This window comes from Ahaetulla prasina, chromosome 4, assembly GCF_028640845.1.
Source record: "Ahaetulla prasina isolate Xishuangbanna chromosome 4, ASM2864084v1, whole genome shotgun sequence".
Classification (NCBI taxonomy): domain Eukaryota; kingdom Metazoa; phylum Chordata; class Lepidosauria; order Squamata; family Colubridae; genus Ahaetulla; species Ahaetulla prasina.
In genome coordinates, this window is record NC_080542.1 from 83,862,721 (window position 1) to 83,882,748 (window position 20,028).

General features: G+C 38.3%; 1 protein-coding gene across 6 annotated transcripts in view; it reads right to left on the bottom strand.

The window, feature by feature from the left end:
* The window catches only part of CDCP1 (CUB domain containing protein 1), a 126,594-nt gene that overhangs the window by 13,269 nt on the left and 93,297 nt on the right, over positions 1-20,028 (bottom strand). For 3 of the 6 annotated variants that reach the window (XM_058184239.1, XM_058184238.1, XM_058184235.1), the window contains exons 3-8: positions 19,295-19,648; positions 10,293-10,661; positions 9,199-9,399; positions 7,273-7,665; positions 3,625-3,987; positions 2,715-2,808 (exon numbers count right to left, since the gene is read on the bottom strand). In XM_058184239.1, coding sequence (XP_058040222.1) covers positions 2,715-2,808; positions 3,625-3,987; positions 7,273-7,665; positions 9,199-9,399; positions 10,293-10,661; positions 19,295-19,648 — 1,774 coding nt within the window. The remainder of the gene's footprint in view (positions 1-2,714; positions 2,809-3,624; positions 3,988-7,272; positions 7,666-9,198; positions 9,400-10,292; positions 10,662-19,294; positions 19,649-20,028) is intronic. The other 3 variants (XM_058184240.1, XM_058184236.1, XM_058184237.1) reach the window with 2 other exon arrangements.

The window sequence follows — 20,028 nt, forward strand, 5'->3', positions numbered from 1 at the left end:
ACCCGGCGCAAAGCTCAATCAGCTCCTTGGTTTTCTGAGGAGCTGAGGGAGATGAAGCGCCAGAAAAGACGCCTAGAGAGTGCCTGGAGATCCAGCCATTCGGAAGCTGACCGGACACTAGTTAGGTCATATAGTAGGACCTACCTAGTGGCACTGAGGGAAATGAGACATTCCTACGTCTCCTCCCTCATTGTGTCGGCAGATAACTGCCCGGCCGCCCTGTTTCGGGTGACCCGCTCTCTCCTTCAACAGGAGGTGCGGGATGACCCATTACAAGGGTGTGCCGAGGAGTTTAGTGGTTATCTGTACGATAAAATCGTTCAGCTTCGGGATGGCTTGGATCAAAATTGGGTGGATCCAGGTGAGAGGTCGGAGACTCGTCTTGTTGAGACTGTTTGGGATGGATTTGACCCTGTGGCTCCTGAGGACATGGACAGATTGTTGGGAAGGTTGAATGCCACCACATGTTTACTGGACCCGTGCCCCTCCTGGCTGGTACTGGCCACGCAGGAGGTGACACGAGGCTGTCTCCGGGGATTATCAATGCTTCTTTGTTGGAAGGGGTTGTCCCTGCCGCCTTGAAAGAGGCGGTGGTGAGATCCCTCCTCAAGAAACCTTCCCTGGACCCAGCAGTTTTAGGAAATTATCGTCCGGTCTCCAACCTTCGCTTTGTGGCGAAGGTTGTAGAGAGTGTGGTGGCATGTCAATTACCCCAATACCTGGATGAAACTGTCTATCTGGACCCATTCCAGTCTGGCTTTCGGCCCGGATACAGTACGGAGACGGCTTTGGTCGCGTTGGTTGATGATCTCTGGAGGACCAGGGATAGGGGTTATTCCTCTGCCCTGGTCCTATTAGACCTCTCAGCGGCTTTCGATACCATCAACCATGGTATCCTGCTGCATCGGTTGGGGAGTTTGGGAGTGGGAGGCACCGTTTACCGGTGGTTCTCCTCCTATCTCTCTGACCGGTCGCAGACGGTGTTGGCAGGGGGGCAGAGATCGACCCCAAGGCGCCTCACTTGTGGGGTGCCGCAGGGGTTGATTCTCTCGCCTCTCCTGTTCAACATCTATATGAAGCCGCTGGGTGAGATCATCAGTGGTTTTGGGGTGAGGTACCAACTGTACGCTGATGATACGCAGCTGTACTTTTCCACTCCAGGCCACCCCAACGAAGCTGTCGAAGTACTATCCTGGTGTCTGGAAGCCGTATGGGTCTGGATGGGGAGAAACAGGCTCAAGCTCAATCCCTCCAAGACAGAGTGGCTGTGGATGCCGGCACTCCGGTACAGTCAGCTGCAGCCACGGCTGACTGTTGGGGGCGAGTCACTGGCCCCGATAGAAAGGGTGTGCAACTTGGGCGTTCTCCTGGATGGGCGGCTGTCTTTTGAAGATCACCTGACAGCCGTCTCCAGGAGAGCTTTTTATCAGGTCCGCCTGATTCGCCAGTTGCACCCCTTCCTTGACCGGGATGCCCTATGCATGGTCACTCATGCTCTTGTTACCTCTCGCTTGGATTACTGCAATGCTCTCTACATGGGGCTCTCCTTGAAGAGCACCCGGAGGCTCCAGTTGGTCCAGAATGCAGCTGCGCGGGTGATAGAGGGAGCTGCTCGTGGCTCCAATATAACACCAATCCTGCGCAAGCTGCACTGGCTGCCTGTGGTCTTCCGGGTGCACTTCAAGGTGTTGGTTACCACCTTTAAAGCGCTCCATGGCTTAGGACCAGGTTATTTACGGGACCGCCTACTGCCACTGTTTGCCTCCCACCGGCCCTACCTAACAAAATGATATTCAAAGTAGGGAAAAGTAAAGTCTTACACTTAGGCAAGAAAAACCAAAAGTACACATATAGACTGGGTGAAACCAGGCTTAATAATAGTAATAATAATAGTAACTGTGATAAGGATCTTGGAGTCTTAGTGGACAAGCAATTAGCCCTATTTACAGCTTACTGTTTTTTTAATTATTGCTATACTTCATCATCAAGGAGAAGTGAAGCTATGGTTCAGAATATTATGCATCCGACCAGGCAGCCTTGGATACTGTGCAGTGGGAATGGAATTTGAGAACCTACTTCAGGCCTTGTAATATTCTAAAACAGCCCTGTTCAGGTACACAACTTTTATCATGATATCCCTGCATACAGGGATTCTAGCAAATTCTTTTACTCTCCTGCTTCAGACATTTTTTTCACGTTTATCTGCAACCCATATGGACAATAGCTCCTGAAACAGCTATTTCGTTCCAACCAGGGATGGAATCAGCTCGTTCCAACCAGGGGTGGAACGAGCATACATGATAAGAACATGAGGTGATATGAAGGGTGTGACAAAAGGCCTTGGAGAGAAGCAAGTAAGGCGGGGTAGTTCCGGACTATTGAGATGACCTTGAAGGTGTAACCAGTGGCCTTGGAAAGAACATTAAGGGAGGAGTTACAATATATGGACGTGAAAAGCAGAACTATATGCTTGCAGGGGAATATTGTGAAATATTCTTCCTGCGATGGGAATATCTGCCTTTCATTCCAACAGACAGAGCCTCTAAAGGAGAGAAGGATATTACTGCCACAGATGAAACCCCTCTTTTAAAGAAATTTCAGAGAAGAAATACCACTAATGCATTGTTTGCCTAAGGCCCCCTAATCTGACAATAGAAAGAAACATGTTCATTTTAATTTCAATGAAAAAGGGCCCCAGGACAAAATGATCATACCTTTTTTGCTTTTTCTTAACACAGCAGATGAGCCCAATAATAGCTAGAACTGCCATCCCGCCAGCCACCACACCAATTATGAAGGTCAAATCTGCTATAAGATAAAGGGAAAGAGACATTCAGGGTGGTTCAAAGTAAGAGGGAAAGGCTTTTGTTCCTTCCAAAACTATTCAAAGACTTCTCTTGCAGAAGATCAAAGGGAAAGAGAGGACTTACACAGATTCTTCTCCTCCAGTGTCATCTTCCATGTCTTAAATAAAATACCCTCAAGACTAATTAAACGTATTGACAATTTACTAAAAGCCAAATTTAAAATATTGTTGATTACATGCCTGTTTATAGGGCGATAGAAAGAGGAAAACAGAAATCAACTTGAAATACATGAACAATTCACATACTGGGGAGATACATAATATTTTTCCAGTAGTTAATAGCTGGGTGGTAAGACGAAAGGGAGGGATGGTGAAGAAGTTGAAGAAATAGAGAAGGAAAAAACAAATAAACAGGAGAGGAGTCATAAGAAATTATGTAGCAGGGAAAAAAAGTCATGTATATAATACTGTCTTTTTTCAAAGATACTCTTCACAGGAGGTTGGGAGAGGTTACCTGATACCTTCCTCATTTGTGAACTTCCATGCTCAACAGCATTTTGATTGCTGCAATTTACATTTACATTGTGCTGAAGAAATATCCATTTTAATAAAAACGATGCACAAAATAAGAGACATCATATTGATTCACGCCACATTTTAACCTGTTTTTGTACCCAAAATTAAACCATGGTCTAAAAGGGGGGGTCTAGTTCCCTGGGCATGTAGGTTCAAAAGATTCATTCATGCAGAATAATTCCTTCTTTGTATGAAATTCATAGAGAACTTGGTTGTGTAACAATGTAAGTGTGAAAACTTACCTGAATTTTTTTGAAATGTCACTAAGAATTGCAAACTCAGTTGCTGCTTGGCAGATGGTTTACAATTAGTGATATTAATCCAAAAATGCTGTCTCAAATTCAAAGTCCTCGGGAGTACATTATCATCACGGCACACAGTTTCTACTGCTTTTGCACTCTGTTCTTTAATGTAGATAAAAGCTCTACTCTTTTCACATGTTATGCCCATCCTTTCATTTAAAAATGTCAGCTGTGCAACTTGCTTTGGCAGGACACTGATATTCCAATATACTGACATAAAAGGAAGAAGGCCTTCCAGCCAGTTAGGAGTTTGTACATAAACTTTGGTCTTTCGATCCGGATTAAGGGTGAAAATGCAATCTTCTGTAGAGACATGGAAGGAAAAAACATTTTATTCTTTATTCTTATAACATAATCTGAGACAACACAGTTGCTTAAATGACAGTAGCTGTCTTAATGATAGTAGCTGTCTTATAGTAATCAATAATGAGCTCAAATCTATAGGTGCCCTCCATAAGTTATTCAGAGAATGATTGATTAGAACTCCATAGCTGCTACTGATTACATCATATGGTACATGCTACTTGTCTGTTTTATACCTTCTCATCTGCAAACTTACCTGAGCTTCTTATGTTTTGTAATGGCTTCTGTGATGATTGATCTATTATCTGTGGTATTTTATTACCAATATAGGTCATCAGGATCATACTGTTGTATCAAATACTTGCTTCTTTTTCAATGCCCTTCTCTATTTTATGCCAGCTTACTAATTCTATTAAAATTTGCTTTATGGAATGGAAGTTTGCACGGCTAGAAAACTTTTGCTTTCCTTTCTCTAATCAAATAGTAGTCTCCCTCAAAAGGGCTACTATTAATCCTTTCTGGATGATGATGATTTCAATTTAATAAATTGTGAATTTTCAATGGAGTAGTCTTAAAGTATCATTTTTACAAGAACAGATAAAAAACAAAACAAAACCCACACACACTATTATCTTTCTAGAATCACATGACTCTTGTGCAAAGAATGTTTGAGTGTTTCTGATGAAAATAGTTCATGTGGTAATTCCTCCAGCTGGGGCATTGTTACTGAGTGGGTCCTAATTGAAGTGTTTTCTCCTATGATAAATATCGTTTCTGTCTCCAACCCATCCAAATACCATCAATATTTTTATTTATTTATTAAATTTCAATGACATCTAACTCATCAATATAGCTACTCTTGGAGGCTTGCAATATAATTTTTTAAAAAATAATTAAATATATAACTGTTCAAACATTATTGGGTAATTGTAATATACCAAAATGCTCTTTGAATTGGTATCTATTGTGTTAAAGTTGTTGAATAACATACATGTTTTTCCTTTAGATTATTGTTTTAAATTTAATTTCCAGTTTTAACAAATGGGAAATCTTCTAAAACATTCATATTGGGGAACTAAAGAAATGGGGAATTTGGGGAACAAAAGAAAGGAATGTCTTGGAAGATTGGTAGACTGCTTAGACTAACAGTAGGTTATTATAGAGAGGTACTATACTCTGCTCCAAGATCTCCAGGAGAATAACAAAATACATACAGAAACGAAAAAAACATTACCCCCAAAACCAATAATAAAACATGTTGCAAGCTAGAATTAAAGATGAGTTAGCTAGGCTTTAAGTACCTTATTTAGGCAATGCTGCATTTCAGTCCTGCTTTTTTAATGGCTCATTTAATGATTAACGTGTTACACTCACAACAGGATAGCTGGACATAGCCTGGAACTTTTATCCATCTATATGACATTTTCTCTTGCTTCCATTTATCATATGTTATTCCAAGTACTAATTAAGTATTCCACATTGTGATGGGACCCATTTATCATATCTTAAAACACAATTAATTTCAGTGTAATAACACAGAAAACTATAGAAAAGAGCACTGCATTTGATTCTCAGTTTAGAAAGGCATGATAACATCCAAGAATCTTTATATAGTGCATGTAAGCAAGAAATATAGGTAATCCTCAAGTTACAAATGTAATGTCACTTGCCAATTACATTCGTAACCCAAGGATTTGTTGGAGTGAATCAGGTAAACATGAAAACTCTCTGCTTTTGCCCATGCATTCGCTAATCTCATGCATTAACTGCACAAGGTATCTCAGGGTGAGGAAGACTGGGGGGGGGGGAGTACTGATGGAACAGACCATCCAAGGACTCCCCTAACCCACTGAGATACCTCATACTGTCTGCAATTACTTCCCCCCATCTTACTTGTGAAGATCTAGCAAGCTGTCTCCTCTCTGCCATGATTTGCCTACTTCCGGTGCTCCAAAATGTCAGTGTGTGAGAGTTCATGAATTCAAATAGACATGGTAACAGGTCAGCCAATGGGGATTGTTTGGTGGCCCAGACGGCTTGGAGCCTGGGAGTGGCTTAGGTTCACTGATCTGTATATATATAAGAGTGTATTATATCTTACTTCTGTGAATATTACTTCTATGCTTCTGTGATTATTGATTCTGTACTTCTGGATTCTGAGTTCTGATTCTGGCTTCTGCTGTATGGTATTGTGTATATAAAGAAGTTTCTTATATAAATGGATCCTGCTGAATTCTTTACTTTGTGCTGGTTGGATTGCTGCAAACTCTGACATAAAAGCGAAGTGATGAGAGTAGAGGGAGAGTCGGATGCGTGTGTCCTGCTCAGCTTGTAATCTCCCATTAGGCTCCAATCATCTTTGCAAAACGCTCTTGCTCACAGAAAACAGAGCCCATGAGGGATATGCTGGCCCCTCCCAGGCTCTGTTCTTGCTGGCAAAGTTTTGCAAAGGCTTGCCAAAGCCTAGAGGGAGATTGCATCCTTCTAAGCTCTGATTGTATTTGCAAAAAGTCTTTGCTGGCAAGTATGGAGCCCAAGAAGGGTAGGCACATCCCTCTTGGGCTGTGTTTTCAGCAGCAAGGGCTTTTTCCAAAGATAATTAGAGCTTATAGGGATCTCCTGCTAGGCTTCTGCAAGCCTTTGCAAAAAGCCTTTGCTGACAAGGCTTTGCATGTCCACCCTGGGCTTCATTTTCAGTGGTAAGAGCTTTTTGCAAAGATGACCTGAGCCTAGAAGGAGATTGCAAGCTGAACAGGGTGCACTTGTTCTGTTCTCCCTTTGCTCTCACTGCTCCTCTTTTGGAGAGGCAAGAAAACCATGGCAGAAAGGCTGGAGAGGAGACAACTTGCTAGATCTTTGCAAGATGAGTATATAAAGAAGTTTCTTATATAAATGGATCCTGCTGATCCTGTAGACCCGCCTGGGGGAGGGAAGGAATAGGCAGGATGAATGCTGCAGTGCCTCTGTGGTCGTAAAAGGTGAACGACTGCTGTGGTACTTCTACATTCATAATTTTGGGACTGTGTCATAAGTACTTGGAGGCGGGTTATGTTGTAATGCTGAATAGTCACTAAGTGAATTGTCATAACTGGAGATTACTTGTAAAAGAAAACTAACTCACTTTGTAGAACTGTGGTCGTTCATAAAGGCTGAATGAATGCCATGGTACTGCTACATTCGTAACTTCAGGACTTTGTCATAAGTACTTGTGGAGGGCGAGGTTATGATGTTGAACAATCGCTAAGTGAACTGTCGTAACTCAAAGATTACCTGTAAAAGACTCACCTTGTAGAACTGGCTTAAAAAACAGCTTCAGATCCCCTTTCTGAGCATTAGACTCATTGAACCATCTCTTGCCAAATGTCTTAAGGGTTATGGTGACATTATCTTTAATCTGGATTTTTTCAATGTCTCCAACAGGACAAAAATAACCAAGACTCCATGACCTTCCTGGACTGGAGCCATTAATAATGTAACTATAACTCCCATTGCACCTTTGATCCCGGTTTGGGATATGTTGCTTGAGTTTCAAGGTGGAGGACCTGATTTCTATATTCACAGCTTCAAGAGCTTGAATTTTCCATGTAAATGTCTCAATTAAAATTGGCAGCTGGAGAAGAACAGAGGGTACAGCCAGCTGGAAGAATAGGTTTTCACATGTTCTGGCATTCCAGCAAACTGTATTTAGAAAAAACAGAACACAGCAGATTTGAATCTGAAACTAAAGAGAAAATCAGGCAATTTTCTATCTTTCTCATTATTGTTTTTTCTACATGGCAAGCATCTTTTTCTACATGGAAGGTTTTCTGGGAAATCAATAAAAATTAGTATTTGAGAGATCTGTATTTGAGTAATTATCTATATATTAATGTTACAAAGCTATTTGATATTTTAAGGTTCACAATGTAAGCCGCCCTGAGTTTTTGGAGAAGGGCGGGATATAAATGTAAATAAAAAAATAAATATATATATATATACTATAGATGGGATCCAAAATTCAGAATGCAGTAGTTAACTAGAAAGAATAGAACATATCTATTCTCTCACACAGGATTGGCTTGAATTTTAATTTTTTAGATGATTTTATGGGTTTTAAATTTTAATTAGTTTTTTAGGGTTTGAATGTATTTTAAAATTTGGGCCAAATTTAATAAGTTTTTTAATTATTGTTTTTAGTAATAATGTATGTGTCTTGATTGTTATTTTATTTGGCTGTAAACGGCCCTGAGTCCTTCGGGAGAAGGGCAGTATACAAATTTAAACATTATTATTATTATTATTATTATTATTATTATTATTATTATTATTATTATTATTATTATTATTATTATTATTATTTCTTCAATACTTGCAGAACTGCAGAGCCTTCCAATTTTTTAGTAGATTGAATTGAAAGTTTTAGTTTCTCTTGACCTAAAATGGAAGCAGTTATGTGAAGGGCATATTGGCAAATTCCATTCTACTCAATTCAGCTTTCAAATGCCTTATTTTGGTTTCCATAGTCTCAGAGATAGAAGTTCATAAAGGCTGAATGAATGCCATGGTGCTGCTACATTCGTAACTTCAGGATTTTGTCATAAGTACTTGGGGGGGGCGAGGTTATGACGTTGAACAATCGCTAAGTGAACTGTCGTAACTCAAAGATTACCTGTAAAAGAAAACTAACTCACCTTGTAGAACTGGCTTAAAAAACAGCTTCAGATCCCCTTTCTGAGCATTAGACTCATTGAACCATCTCTTGCCAAATGTCTTAAGGGTTATGGTGACATTATCTTTAATCTGGATTTTTCCAATGTCTCCAACAGGACAAAAATAACCAAGACTCCATGACCTTCCTGGACTGGAGCCATTAATAATGTAACTATAACTTTTGTTGTGGCAGTGATCAGAGTCATATTTGTCTTTACATTCTATTTAAAACTGATCTTATAATCAATGTAACATAGAGATGAACGTTGGAAAATATAGCTAAACTTGCATCCAAAAATTATTATTCATTACTATAAACTATGTTTCTAGCATGTGCCACATCTCAATAAACTACATTTTCTTCCAATCTGGTATGGTACAAATATATCTTACATATACAGCTTTTATAATCTAGCTCTACCTGACTATGAAGTTCAAGTAAACAAGAACAAAATACATTTTCAGGGGATGTATATCTGCTTACATCTTTCATGTAACAAAAATCTAAATGTTTTTTCATACCTATATTTTGCTCAGCAATTATCCTTATATTCTCCAAATTTTGGCACAGGAAGGTAACAGAATATGTGCGACCATATTCTAATGTCACATTTGGTCTGCAGTTTCTGCTAGAGTGAACACAGATCAAACATTCATTCGATGATTTTGAATAAACTGTAAGATTAGACTTCTCATGTGTTAGATCAATTTTGTAGGTTACATCTAAAAACAAACAAACAAAAATATACGAGATAAATTTTTAAAATAATTGCCATATTCTTACAAGAAAATGATACTGTTGTTATCTTGGGTTTCAATTAGATCTCTTGAGGGATAGACTAAGTATGCAGGTTTACTATGATAGACTCTGAAGCAATGAAAGATTTACAAATGAATGGGCAGATAAAATTTTTGCCTGATTTTTTAAAAATCTGAAATCTGATTTAACAATAGATTGATATAAGAGCAACTGATTTTAACATTGTATCCACATAGTAAAAACCCAAGATTGAAAATCTTAATTTTAATATTTGGGTGATCTGTTTGTCTTGATAAGAAAGGAAAAATATGATTTCCAATAGCAATTAAAATATTAGGTATTCCATTGAACAAGAACAAGAAAGATAGAAATAAAGAGAGAGATAAAGATGAGAAGTGTGAGAAGTGAGTAAAAAAATGGATAAAAATTGAAACCCTAAAGAGAAGAGAGGATGGATAGAAAGAATTGTCCTTTAAATATTAAGGGTGCTTGTTGTAAACTGATAAGAGGCAGAAATAAATTTAGATAGGGGAAATATTAGAATGTATATTTTAATAGAATAAACAAAAATAATTGATAGAAAGATTAGAGGTTTATAGATGCTAGGCATTTTTTCTGCTGTTTAAGTAGTATTATGAGGATCATCTAAGTTTGATAAACATGATAAAGATTTAAAAAGTATTATGTACTCAATTTTATAAAATCTGTATGTGAATGCATGTATATCTGGGGTTGACAAGAACTGTAAGACAACACAGATAGAAGATACAAGTTGAGGAATGCTTCTTCAAATTTAGTTTATGCAAATATATTAACCAAATGAAAATGGTCATAAGAGAGAAGAATGGTCGCTTACTCTCTTCATTTTTTGGGTAATTTACTATCACTTTAAATAAGAGTCTGAGGAGCCCTGGCTTCACGTCATCTTGGTCACATCCATACAGGGAAAGGTTGAAACTGCCAGGAATATTGACAGGTTGCACATCATCTAGGGATAAGACTCTAGCATCAGGAGAATAATCGGGTAATGAGTATTCCACCCGCTCATATTTCCGTTCACAGTTTGGTTTTGTATAATTGATGAAGTTGATATCTGCTCTTAAACTGGATGGAAGAACAAATTGCCACGTCATGAGTTCATCTTCCGGTAACCCCAAAGGATAATTTGCAGACATCAAAGTTGCTGATGATTTGCCTTTAAATGTAGATTCTATAATGCAGAGTCCTATATTAGAAAAAGGAATATTTACTTCAGAGGAGAAAAACTCCATGTACAGTAATCAAAGATTCTCAACATTTGAGGCATCAAAATTAAAGGTTAGAAGCATTGTAGCAATTCATCTCACTCTTGATTGTTCAAAATTCAGTGAAGCCATTGGCCAATTCCTCTAGGCAATCTAGATCAGGGGTGTCAAACTCATGGCCTGCGGCATGGTTGGGGGCCACAGGTGTAAAGTTTAGCAAAGGGGAAAAAGTCCTGTCATGTGATGCTGCCTTGACGATGTGAGTTTGACACCCCTGATCTAGATAGTGAAAATGCCTTGTTATAGCCTCTTTGAAGTCTAACAGCAGCATTTTTTTTTTTAGGACTGAGGAATTTATTCAAAAAGTTTTAAAGAAAAATTTTCCCCACTTTCCCCCCCCCTCCCCTCCCCCCTCCCTTCACAACCCCCCTCCCCCCCCGACTTCCTGGAACGAGCACAAGGTATAGTTAAAAATAAAACAAACATATGCTAAAAAAATTTCGCCCAACTTAATTATACCCCTACAATCATCAATTCCTAACTTCCCCAAAACAATCAAAATAATACATCATAATCATTCAAAACAGTCTGATAACTCTTAGTCTGATATCTACTTTGAATATAGTCAATCCATTTTTCCATTCCTTTAAGTATCTTTCTTGTATTGTCTTTCAAAAGGCTGATATCTTCGCCATCTCAGCCAAATTGGCAACTTTCAATATCCATTCTTCTATTGTAGGTACTTCTTTTTCTTCCAGTATTGTCCTATTAGTAATCTTGCTGCTGTTATTAGATTTAAAATCAATTTAGTCTCAATTACTGTACAGTCCGTAATAATTCCCAACAAAAAAATTGCGGCAGGAACTTTATCTTCTTTTCAAAACATTTTGTAAAATCCACCAAATTTTTATCCAAAAGGCCTTTATATCCTTACAAGTCCACCAAATATGAAAATATGTAGCATCATCACAATTACATCTCCAACATTTTGCTTGCATATCTGGGTACATACAATAATTTCTTAGGATCTAAGTGCCATCTATAAAACATTTTATAAAAATTTTCCTCAGATTCTGTGCCTCATGAATTTAACATTTCTAACCCAATTTTTTCCCAAGTTTCCAATAATATTGGCTCCTGAAAATTTTGTGCCCACTTTATCATACAGTCCTTTACCAAGTCCCTTTCAGAATCTATTTCAAGTAACACATTATACAATCTCTTTATATGCTCCTGAGACTGATTTCTAATTTGCTTTACCAAATTTCCCTCTTTCTGCTCTATACCAATTTTCTGATCTTCCTTCCATCTAGCACGTAGTTGCTCATATTGAAACCAAGTATAATTTTTCCCTTCTTCTTTTAGTACGTGCAGAGATTTTAATTGCAAATTACCTCTTTCAGTATACAAAAGATCTTTATATGTAATCATTTCCTGATTCTGTTCTATATTTATATTCTCTATTGTATGTCTAGGACTTGCCCATATAGGAACCTTATAATTTAGTTTGTAAGAGTATTTTTTCTAAACACGCAGAAGAGCAGTTCTTAACACATTATTTTTAAAGGCCTTATCCACTTTTTTGTCATAAATTAAATATGCATGCCATCCATATAGCAAGTCATAACCTTCTATATTCAAAATTTTTTCCTCCGTTAAATTAAACCAATCACTTATTACAGAGAGAGCAGCTGCTTCATAGTATAATTTAAAATTGGGCATTTTTAAACCTCCCCTTTCCTGGGAATCTTGAATTATTTTCATTTTAACCCTAGCTTTTTTACCTTCCCATATAAATTTATTAATTCCCTTCTGCCATTCCTCAAGATTCTTATCTTTCTTAATTATTGGTATCATCTGAAAGAGGAATACAAATCTAGGTAAAACATTCATTTTAATAGCAGCTATTCTCCCCAGCAAGGATAATTGCAATTTTTTCCAAACAATCAACTCCTTCTGAACTTTTTGCCTAAAATCTCATAGTTATTCTTATACAATTTCACATTTGACGATGTAATACAGACATTCTATAAAATTTTTCTTGTTGCTGATTGGGTGCATATATACCAAACAAAAGGGTCTTTTTTGTTTCTATTGTAAGTTCAATAGCAATATATCTTTCGTGAATATCTGCCTCTATTAACTAGGCTGGTATATCTTTTCTCAAATAAACCACTATGCCATGTTTTTTGTCCAAAGCAGAGGCAACAAAATGTTTACCTAACTTTGAGTTTATTAAGTACTTTGATCTGATAGTTTAATATGCGTTTCTTGTAAGCAAATTACATCATTTCTAAATTGTTTCAAATAATGAAATATTTTTCTTCTCTTCTCAGCTGAATTCAAACCATTGACATTCCAGGTCAAGATTTTATTTGCCATTACTGGCCTGCTGAAGCTTTTGAGCGATCAGCTGAAGATCGTCCTCCCGTATCTTCGGCCGTGCTCCTCCCACCGCTTCTGTAGCAGAATCCTGAACTTTACTTTGAGTTTGTTGCTCCTTTTCTTTACGCTTAAGGGCTCCCCTCGTCAGCCTTTGTTCTTGTGGTTGTTCCTCAGATGGTAACATCACTGGAATCACCTCAGCTTCCACACCCATTTGAGTCTCTTGAATTCTTTTTTCTATTATTTCTACTTCAAGTTTCAGCACGGTGGAAAGAAAATCTTTGGCCTTAAGCACTGTGTCAATACGATATCTTCTTCCCTGATAATACACTGTCAAACCAACTGGAACCTCCCATCTAAATTGAATCTGGTATTTCTTAAGTTCTTGTGTAAAAAATGTAAAGTCCTTTCTATCCCTTAACATCTTGGGAGGAATCTCTTTCAAAACCTTCAGCTCCTGTTCTCCTATTTTCAAGTTTTTCTGAAATGCAACTTGCAAAATTTGATTTCTCACTGTTCTTTTCAAAAAATAAACCACAATGTCTCTAGGAAGTTTCTTCTGCCTAGCAATCCAGGAATTAACTCTATAAATTTTGTCAATTTGATAAGCAACCTCTTGTGGATCAAGTTCAATAAATTCAGACAGAGCTTCTGATAATTTTTTTTTAAATCTTCCCCTTTCTCCTCATTCAAGCCCCTAATTCTCAGAGCTCCTTCCATCATTCTATACTGCATCACCACCACTTGATCTTCATTTTTGTCCAATTTAATTTGCATTCCCCCCATTCTATTTTCTATTTGCTGATTTGACTGAGCAATTTCTTGCACCTCCTCCTCCACCACCTCCAGTCTTTTTGCCAAACCTTGGAAATCCATCAAAATATCTTCTCTTATTTTTTTATTATTCTCTTTTATTTCTTCTCTTATTTTCTCATTATTATCCATTATCTCCTTAAACTTTTCTTCAAAGATTTTCCCTTGTTCTTTAATCAAATCTTCTAAAGCTGGTTCAGAACCCCTTCTACCCCCAGTCTTAGGTGGTTTAGTAGCCATTTCAGTTATTAAAATTCACAAAATATAAATCTAGAAACTTCTCTTTTCCCTTTTAAGTATAGGAGAGCTCACTTCACTTCATTAGAATCCACACATAACATTTCTTAGCTTCTTAGTTACACAGGCTGTTTAGAATTCCATTCTTCACTTTCACTCCCTTTCAGGCACCATCTTAAAGAGTCAGTTGAAACAAAGAAAAAAAAGTTTCTCTTTTTAAAAGGGTAGAAGTCAGGAAATCAAAAATACTTGCAATCCAGTAGTTGTTCACGCGTGCTCATTCCGTCTGCTTATAGAAATCCATAAAGATAAGACAATTAGCAGAGATGGACACTTTCTTCTTTTCCTGCTTTTGCAGGCACGCACTGAAGGTCGGAGCTTGGCAGGATTATTTATGGGACTCTCGACCCTCAGGGCTCTGCTTAATAAAAAACAAAGCCCCTGGGGAGGTCTACCACACCCCCGCAGCTCTTATCTTTCCCTTTCATCCAGGGAAGGAGATTAAAGCCGGCGTTTTCCTGGCTTTTACGAAGTTCAGTACGAAGCTCCTTAATTAGGAACTCAGCGAAGAAGGTGGCACCACCGGAAGCCTCTAACAGCAGCATTCAGTTTGCCTTCAAATTAATGCCTTTTTCATTTGATATACTATATCCAGACAAAGTCCTCAAACCCAGCCCTACTAAGCTCCATTTTCTGTGATTTGTGGATATTCTTATATATGAATATGTTCTTAAATAGCCCAGCTTATCTTTCCTGATCAGTCTTTTTTACTCTGAGTTACAGCTTTGGCTTAGAAGTGGGAAATATTTTCTATTGTCCAATAAAGAGAGTAATATTTTCTTCTTCCAGACTAAGAAGCAAGATACAAATGAAGACTTCCTGATTATCAACTTTCCATTAAAAATCTCTCAGTGAAAGTGGATTTGATTTTGTTTATTAAGTATATACAGCGGCCACGGTTGTTCTATGTATTTTGGAAATTTTAAAATGAAATTTCATTTTAAAAAGCTTGTTAAAAATCTGATGTTTCAAAATAATGTGAATTAATTGTTTTTTTAAAAAAGTACTAAATCTTGTTAAATAATAACTAGGCATTTAAAAAGAAGCAAGGTTTTCTTTTCCCCATCAAATTAAAAGAGAGAGAGAAAGAACACCATTTGCTAAATGGTAGATCAACTTCTCAGAGCAGATTTTTGAGGATATACTTCCTAAAATATGTGCAAAAAGATGGCATAGATCCAGTGGTGGGATTCAAGTCATTTAACAACCGGTTCTCTGCCCTGATGGTTTCTTCCAACAACCCGTTTGTCAAACTGCTCAGAAAGTTAATAGAATAGAACAGAACAGAACAGAACAGAATAGAATTTTATTGGCCAAGTGTGATTGGACACACAAGGAATTTGTCTTGGTGCATATGCTCTCAGTGTACATAAAAGAAAAGATACGTTCATCAAGGTACAACATTTACAACACAATTGATGGTCAATATATCAATATAAATCATAAGGATTGCCAGCAACAAGTTATAGTCATACAGTCATAAGTGGAAGGAGATTGGTGATGGGAACTATGAGATGATTAATAGTAGTGCAGATTCAGTACATAGTTTGACAGTGTTGATGGAATTATTTGTTTAGCAGAGTGATGGCCTTCGGGAAAAAACTGTTCTTGTGTCTAGTTGTTCTGGTGTGCAGTGCTCTATAGTGTTGTTTTGAGAGTAGGAATTGAAACAGTTTATGTCCAGGATGCGAGGGATCTGTAAATATTTTTACAGCCCTCTTTTTGATTCATGCAGTATACAGGTCCTCAATGGAAGGCAGGTTGGTAGCAATTATTTTTTCTGCAGTTCTAATTATCCTCTGAAGTCTGTGTCTTTCTTGTTGGGTTGCAGAACCGAACCAGACAGTTATAGAGGTGCAAATGACAGACTCAATAATTCCTCTGTAGAACTGAATCAGCAGCTCCTTGGGCAGTTTGAGCTTACTGAGTTGGCGCAGAAAGAACATTCTTTGTTGTCCTTTTTTAATGACGTTTTTGATGTTAGCTGTCCATTTTAGATCTTGCGATATGATAGAACCTAGAAATTTGAAGGTTTCTACTGTTGGTACTGTATTGTCTAGTATTGTGAGAGGTGGAAGTATGGAAGGGTTTCTCCTAAAGTCTACCACCATTTCTACGGTTTTGAGTGTGTTCAGTTCCAGATTGTTTTGGTTGCACCACAAGGCTAGTCGTTCGACCTCTCGTCTATATGCGGATTCGTCATTGTCTCGAATGAGACCAATCACTGTTGTGTCATCTGCGAACTTCAGTAGCTTAACAGATGGATCGTTGGAGATGCAGTCATTGGTATACAGAGAGAAGAGAAGTGGGGAGAGCACAGAGCCTTGGGGGGGCCCTGTGCTAATTGTACAGGTATTTGATGTGATCTTGCTTAGCTTCACCTGCTGCTTCCTGTTTGTTAGGAAGCTTGTGATCCACTTACAAGTCTGTTCCGGTACCTGTAGCTGGTTTAGCTTAGTTAGAAGAATGTCTGGAATGATGGTATTGAATGCTGAACTAAAGTCTACAAAAAGGACCCTTGCATAGGTCTTTGGAGACTCAAGATGTTGTAGGATGTAGTGCAGAGCCATATTAACAGCATCATCTGTTGATCTAGTTGCTCGGTATGCAAATTGCAAGGGGTCTAACAGCGGACCCGTGAAGGTTTTCAAGTAGGAAAGCACTAGCCTTTCAAAGGTTTTCATGACTACAGATGTTAAAGCAACTGGTCTGTAGTCATTCAGTTCCTTGATGGTGGGCTTCTTCGGCATTGGGATGATGGTAGAGCATTTGAAGCAAGAAGGAACATAGCACATCTCTAGTGATTTATTGAAAATATGGGTGAAGATGGGGGCCAATTGGTCAGCACAGACTTTTAAGCAAGAAGGAGTTATCTTGTCTGGGCCTGGAGCTTTTCCTGGCTTTTGTCTGTGAAATAGGTCCTGCACTTCCTTTTCTGTGATCACTAGAGGTTGTGAACCCAATGAAATGGGGTCAGTTGTAGGAGGCTTGGCTGTTGTTGGTGTGTCTGAGATGGGGGTTGTGGAGATAGGTGGCTGTAGTTTCCTTTCAAACCTGCAGTAAAACTCATTCAGGTCATCTGCCAGTTGTTGATTCCCTTCAGCCTGGGGAGGAGGTTTGCCATAGCCGGTGATATTTTTAAGAGTTTTCCACATGTTTGCTGGTTCATTTGCTGAAAACTGATTCTTTAGCTTTTCAGAGTAGCTTCTTTTTGCTGCTGTGATCTCCCTTGTTAGTGCATTTCTGGCCTGATTGTACAGCATTTTATCACCTTTTCTGTAGGCTTCCTCTTTGGAATGTCGTAGCTGTTAAGTTTAGGTGTAAACCAAGGTTTGTTGTTACTGTATATTCGCAAGTTCCTTGTAGGTACACATAGGTCTTCACAGAAGCTGACATATGATGTTACAGTATCTGTGAGTTCATCCAGGTCTGCAGAGGTATCTTTAAAAATATTCCAATCAGTGCAGTCAAAACATGCCTGTAGCTTTAATTTTGATTCCTCCATCCAGGTCTTCACTGATTTAATTATTGGTTTTGTGGCTTTAAGTCTTTGCCTGTAAGCAGATACAAGGTGAATCATGCAATGATCAGAGTGTCCTACAGCTGCACGTGGTAAAGACCGATAAGCATCTTTTAGTGTTGTGTAGCAATGGTCTAGAGTATTCTTGCCTCTGGTTGGATAATTGACATGCTGAAAGTATTTTGGTAGCTCTTTTCTTAAGTTTGGCTTGTTTAGATCTCCCAAAACAATGGCCAGTGAATCAGGGTGTTTGGCTTCAGCCTCCATGATTTGTTCAGCTAGAGTTCATAATGCCTTGTTTACACAGGCTTGTGGTGGGACATAAACAGCAATTAGAAGAAATGAGGAAAATTCACGAGGCGAATAGTAAGGTTTGCAGTTGATAATTAGTCTCTAAATTGTTGTCACAGAATTTGTAAATTATTTTAAAATCTTGACACCAGTTTCTATTAATATAAGCCTCCTCCTTTCTTTTTACCAGATGTTTCTGGAATCCTGTCTGATCGTTCAATCTGAAACCCTGGAATGTTCAGGCTGCTATTTTCAATTGATTCATTTAACCAGGTTTCAGAGAAGCATAGGACTGCTGAATTGCGAAAATCAGAATAGTATTTGTTTAAGAGGAGTATTTCATCCATCTTATTTGCAAGTGAGTGTATATTTGTTAGGAAAATTGAAGGCAGAGGAGTTTTAATGTGATTTCTTAGCCTGATTAAGATCCCAGATCTGTGACCTCTCTTCTTTCTCTTCTGTCGTTTGGTTTTTTTAGTAGTCCATGGCTCCGTGGGAATTGCCTCCTCCTGTGTTAGAATCTCCTCCGTGTTTGTAAAGACAGGAGGGGGTGAGATCAAAGAAAGCTGCTCCTTAAAGAAATGTTCCTTAATTTTTAGCAGATGGTCTCGTGAGTAGGAAATCCGTAGTGAGTCACAGAGAACAATTAGAAATAAAGAAACAATTAGAGAGCATTTCACTGAGGCAGCCTTCGTCGGCTCCATCTCTCCCGAAGTGGTACGATCTGGCTGAATCCCACCACTGCATAGATCCATTGTTGGTTCTGAGTGAGCAAGTCCATCTTTCATATATATTAGTCCATATTTTCCAATAAACAGTTGCTCAATCTGAATTAGGCATTATCCACAATGTTGGTTTAATCCCTTCCACATTATCCACAAATAGACTAACTAAAGCTCAAAATTATAAACTTTCTGCTTCAAGTCTGCAACATTCCCATATAATTCTTAAAAATAATAACAAACTGAAATAATCCATACAAAAAAATGTCATTCATTAAAAAGCAGAAATAAAAGAACCTAAGTAGGTCCATGGTTCTGCCTTTCCCTCTAACCCCAGCAACAGAAAAAGGTTAAAAAGACTGTGTAAGGCAGGAATCTCCAACCCTGGTCCATGGACCAGCACCAGGCCACAGCATGCCAGAAACCAGGCCACACAAACGAGCAAAGCGTGGATGCGGGCATATGAAATCATATGAACCAGTCCCTGTTGCCCAAAAGGTTGGGGGCCACTGGTGTAAGGTATTCAAATATAGCAAATTGCAATATGGCTGTCAATGGAAGCAATGTATTAATTTCTTATGCTTACGTTGTATGGATGATCTGCTTTCAAGCTTAACTCCAGTGGTTGTAAGTTTTGAATCCCAAGGAAGCTGTAGATTCAAAATAGCATCACCTTGTGCCTTTACCAGGGACACTGAACCATTTCTGCAGAAGGTTCCAATGTGGACTCTATCTTTTCCCAGACGACTGCCAATATTGTAAATAATTTGATCAGGGCAGGTGTCTCCAGGCAGAATTTGCTTTAACCATGGAGAGAATTTCAGTTCAAGTCCAACTCTTCGGTTAGCTTTAGCCTCCCAAATGAAAGTCCTATTAAGATTTGGCAATCCAGAAGGCTGAAGCTGAACATCTCCAAAAGGACATGGACCTGACAGACAATCTAGAAACATAGAGAAATGTGTAAGACTTATACTCAAATCTGAAATGGCTATAATAAATCATATTGATTTGGTCTATGATTTTACTCTTCCTTCTGTTCATACTACCAGAATATTCAATCAACAATCCATAACTAAGCTCATAAAGTTCCTACATATACATAAGCTGTTTTTAACTACTTTATAGGATAGGATAGTCTTACTCAGAATTTAGTCAACAATAAATTCTATGGGAATTCTGGGAGCTATAATCCAACACAGCAAGCTACCAAATTTAGTAAATATGCTTAGAATTGTACTCTATACATTTCCCCCCCTCAAACTGTCATTATTAAACTTTGAGGACAAAGATGTATACCGGTCCACCAGTTTTTAAGTGGCA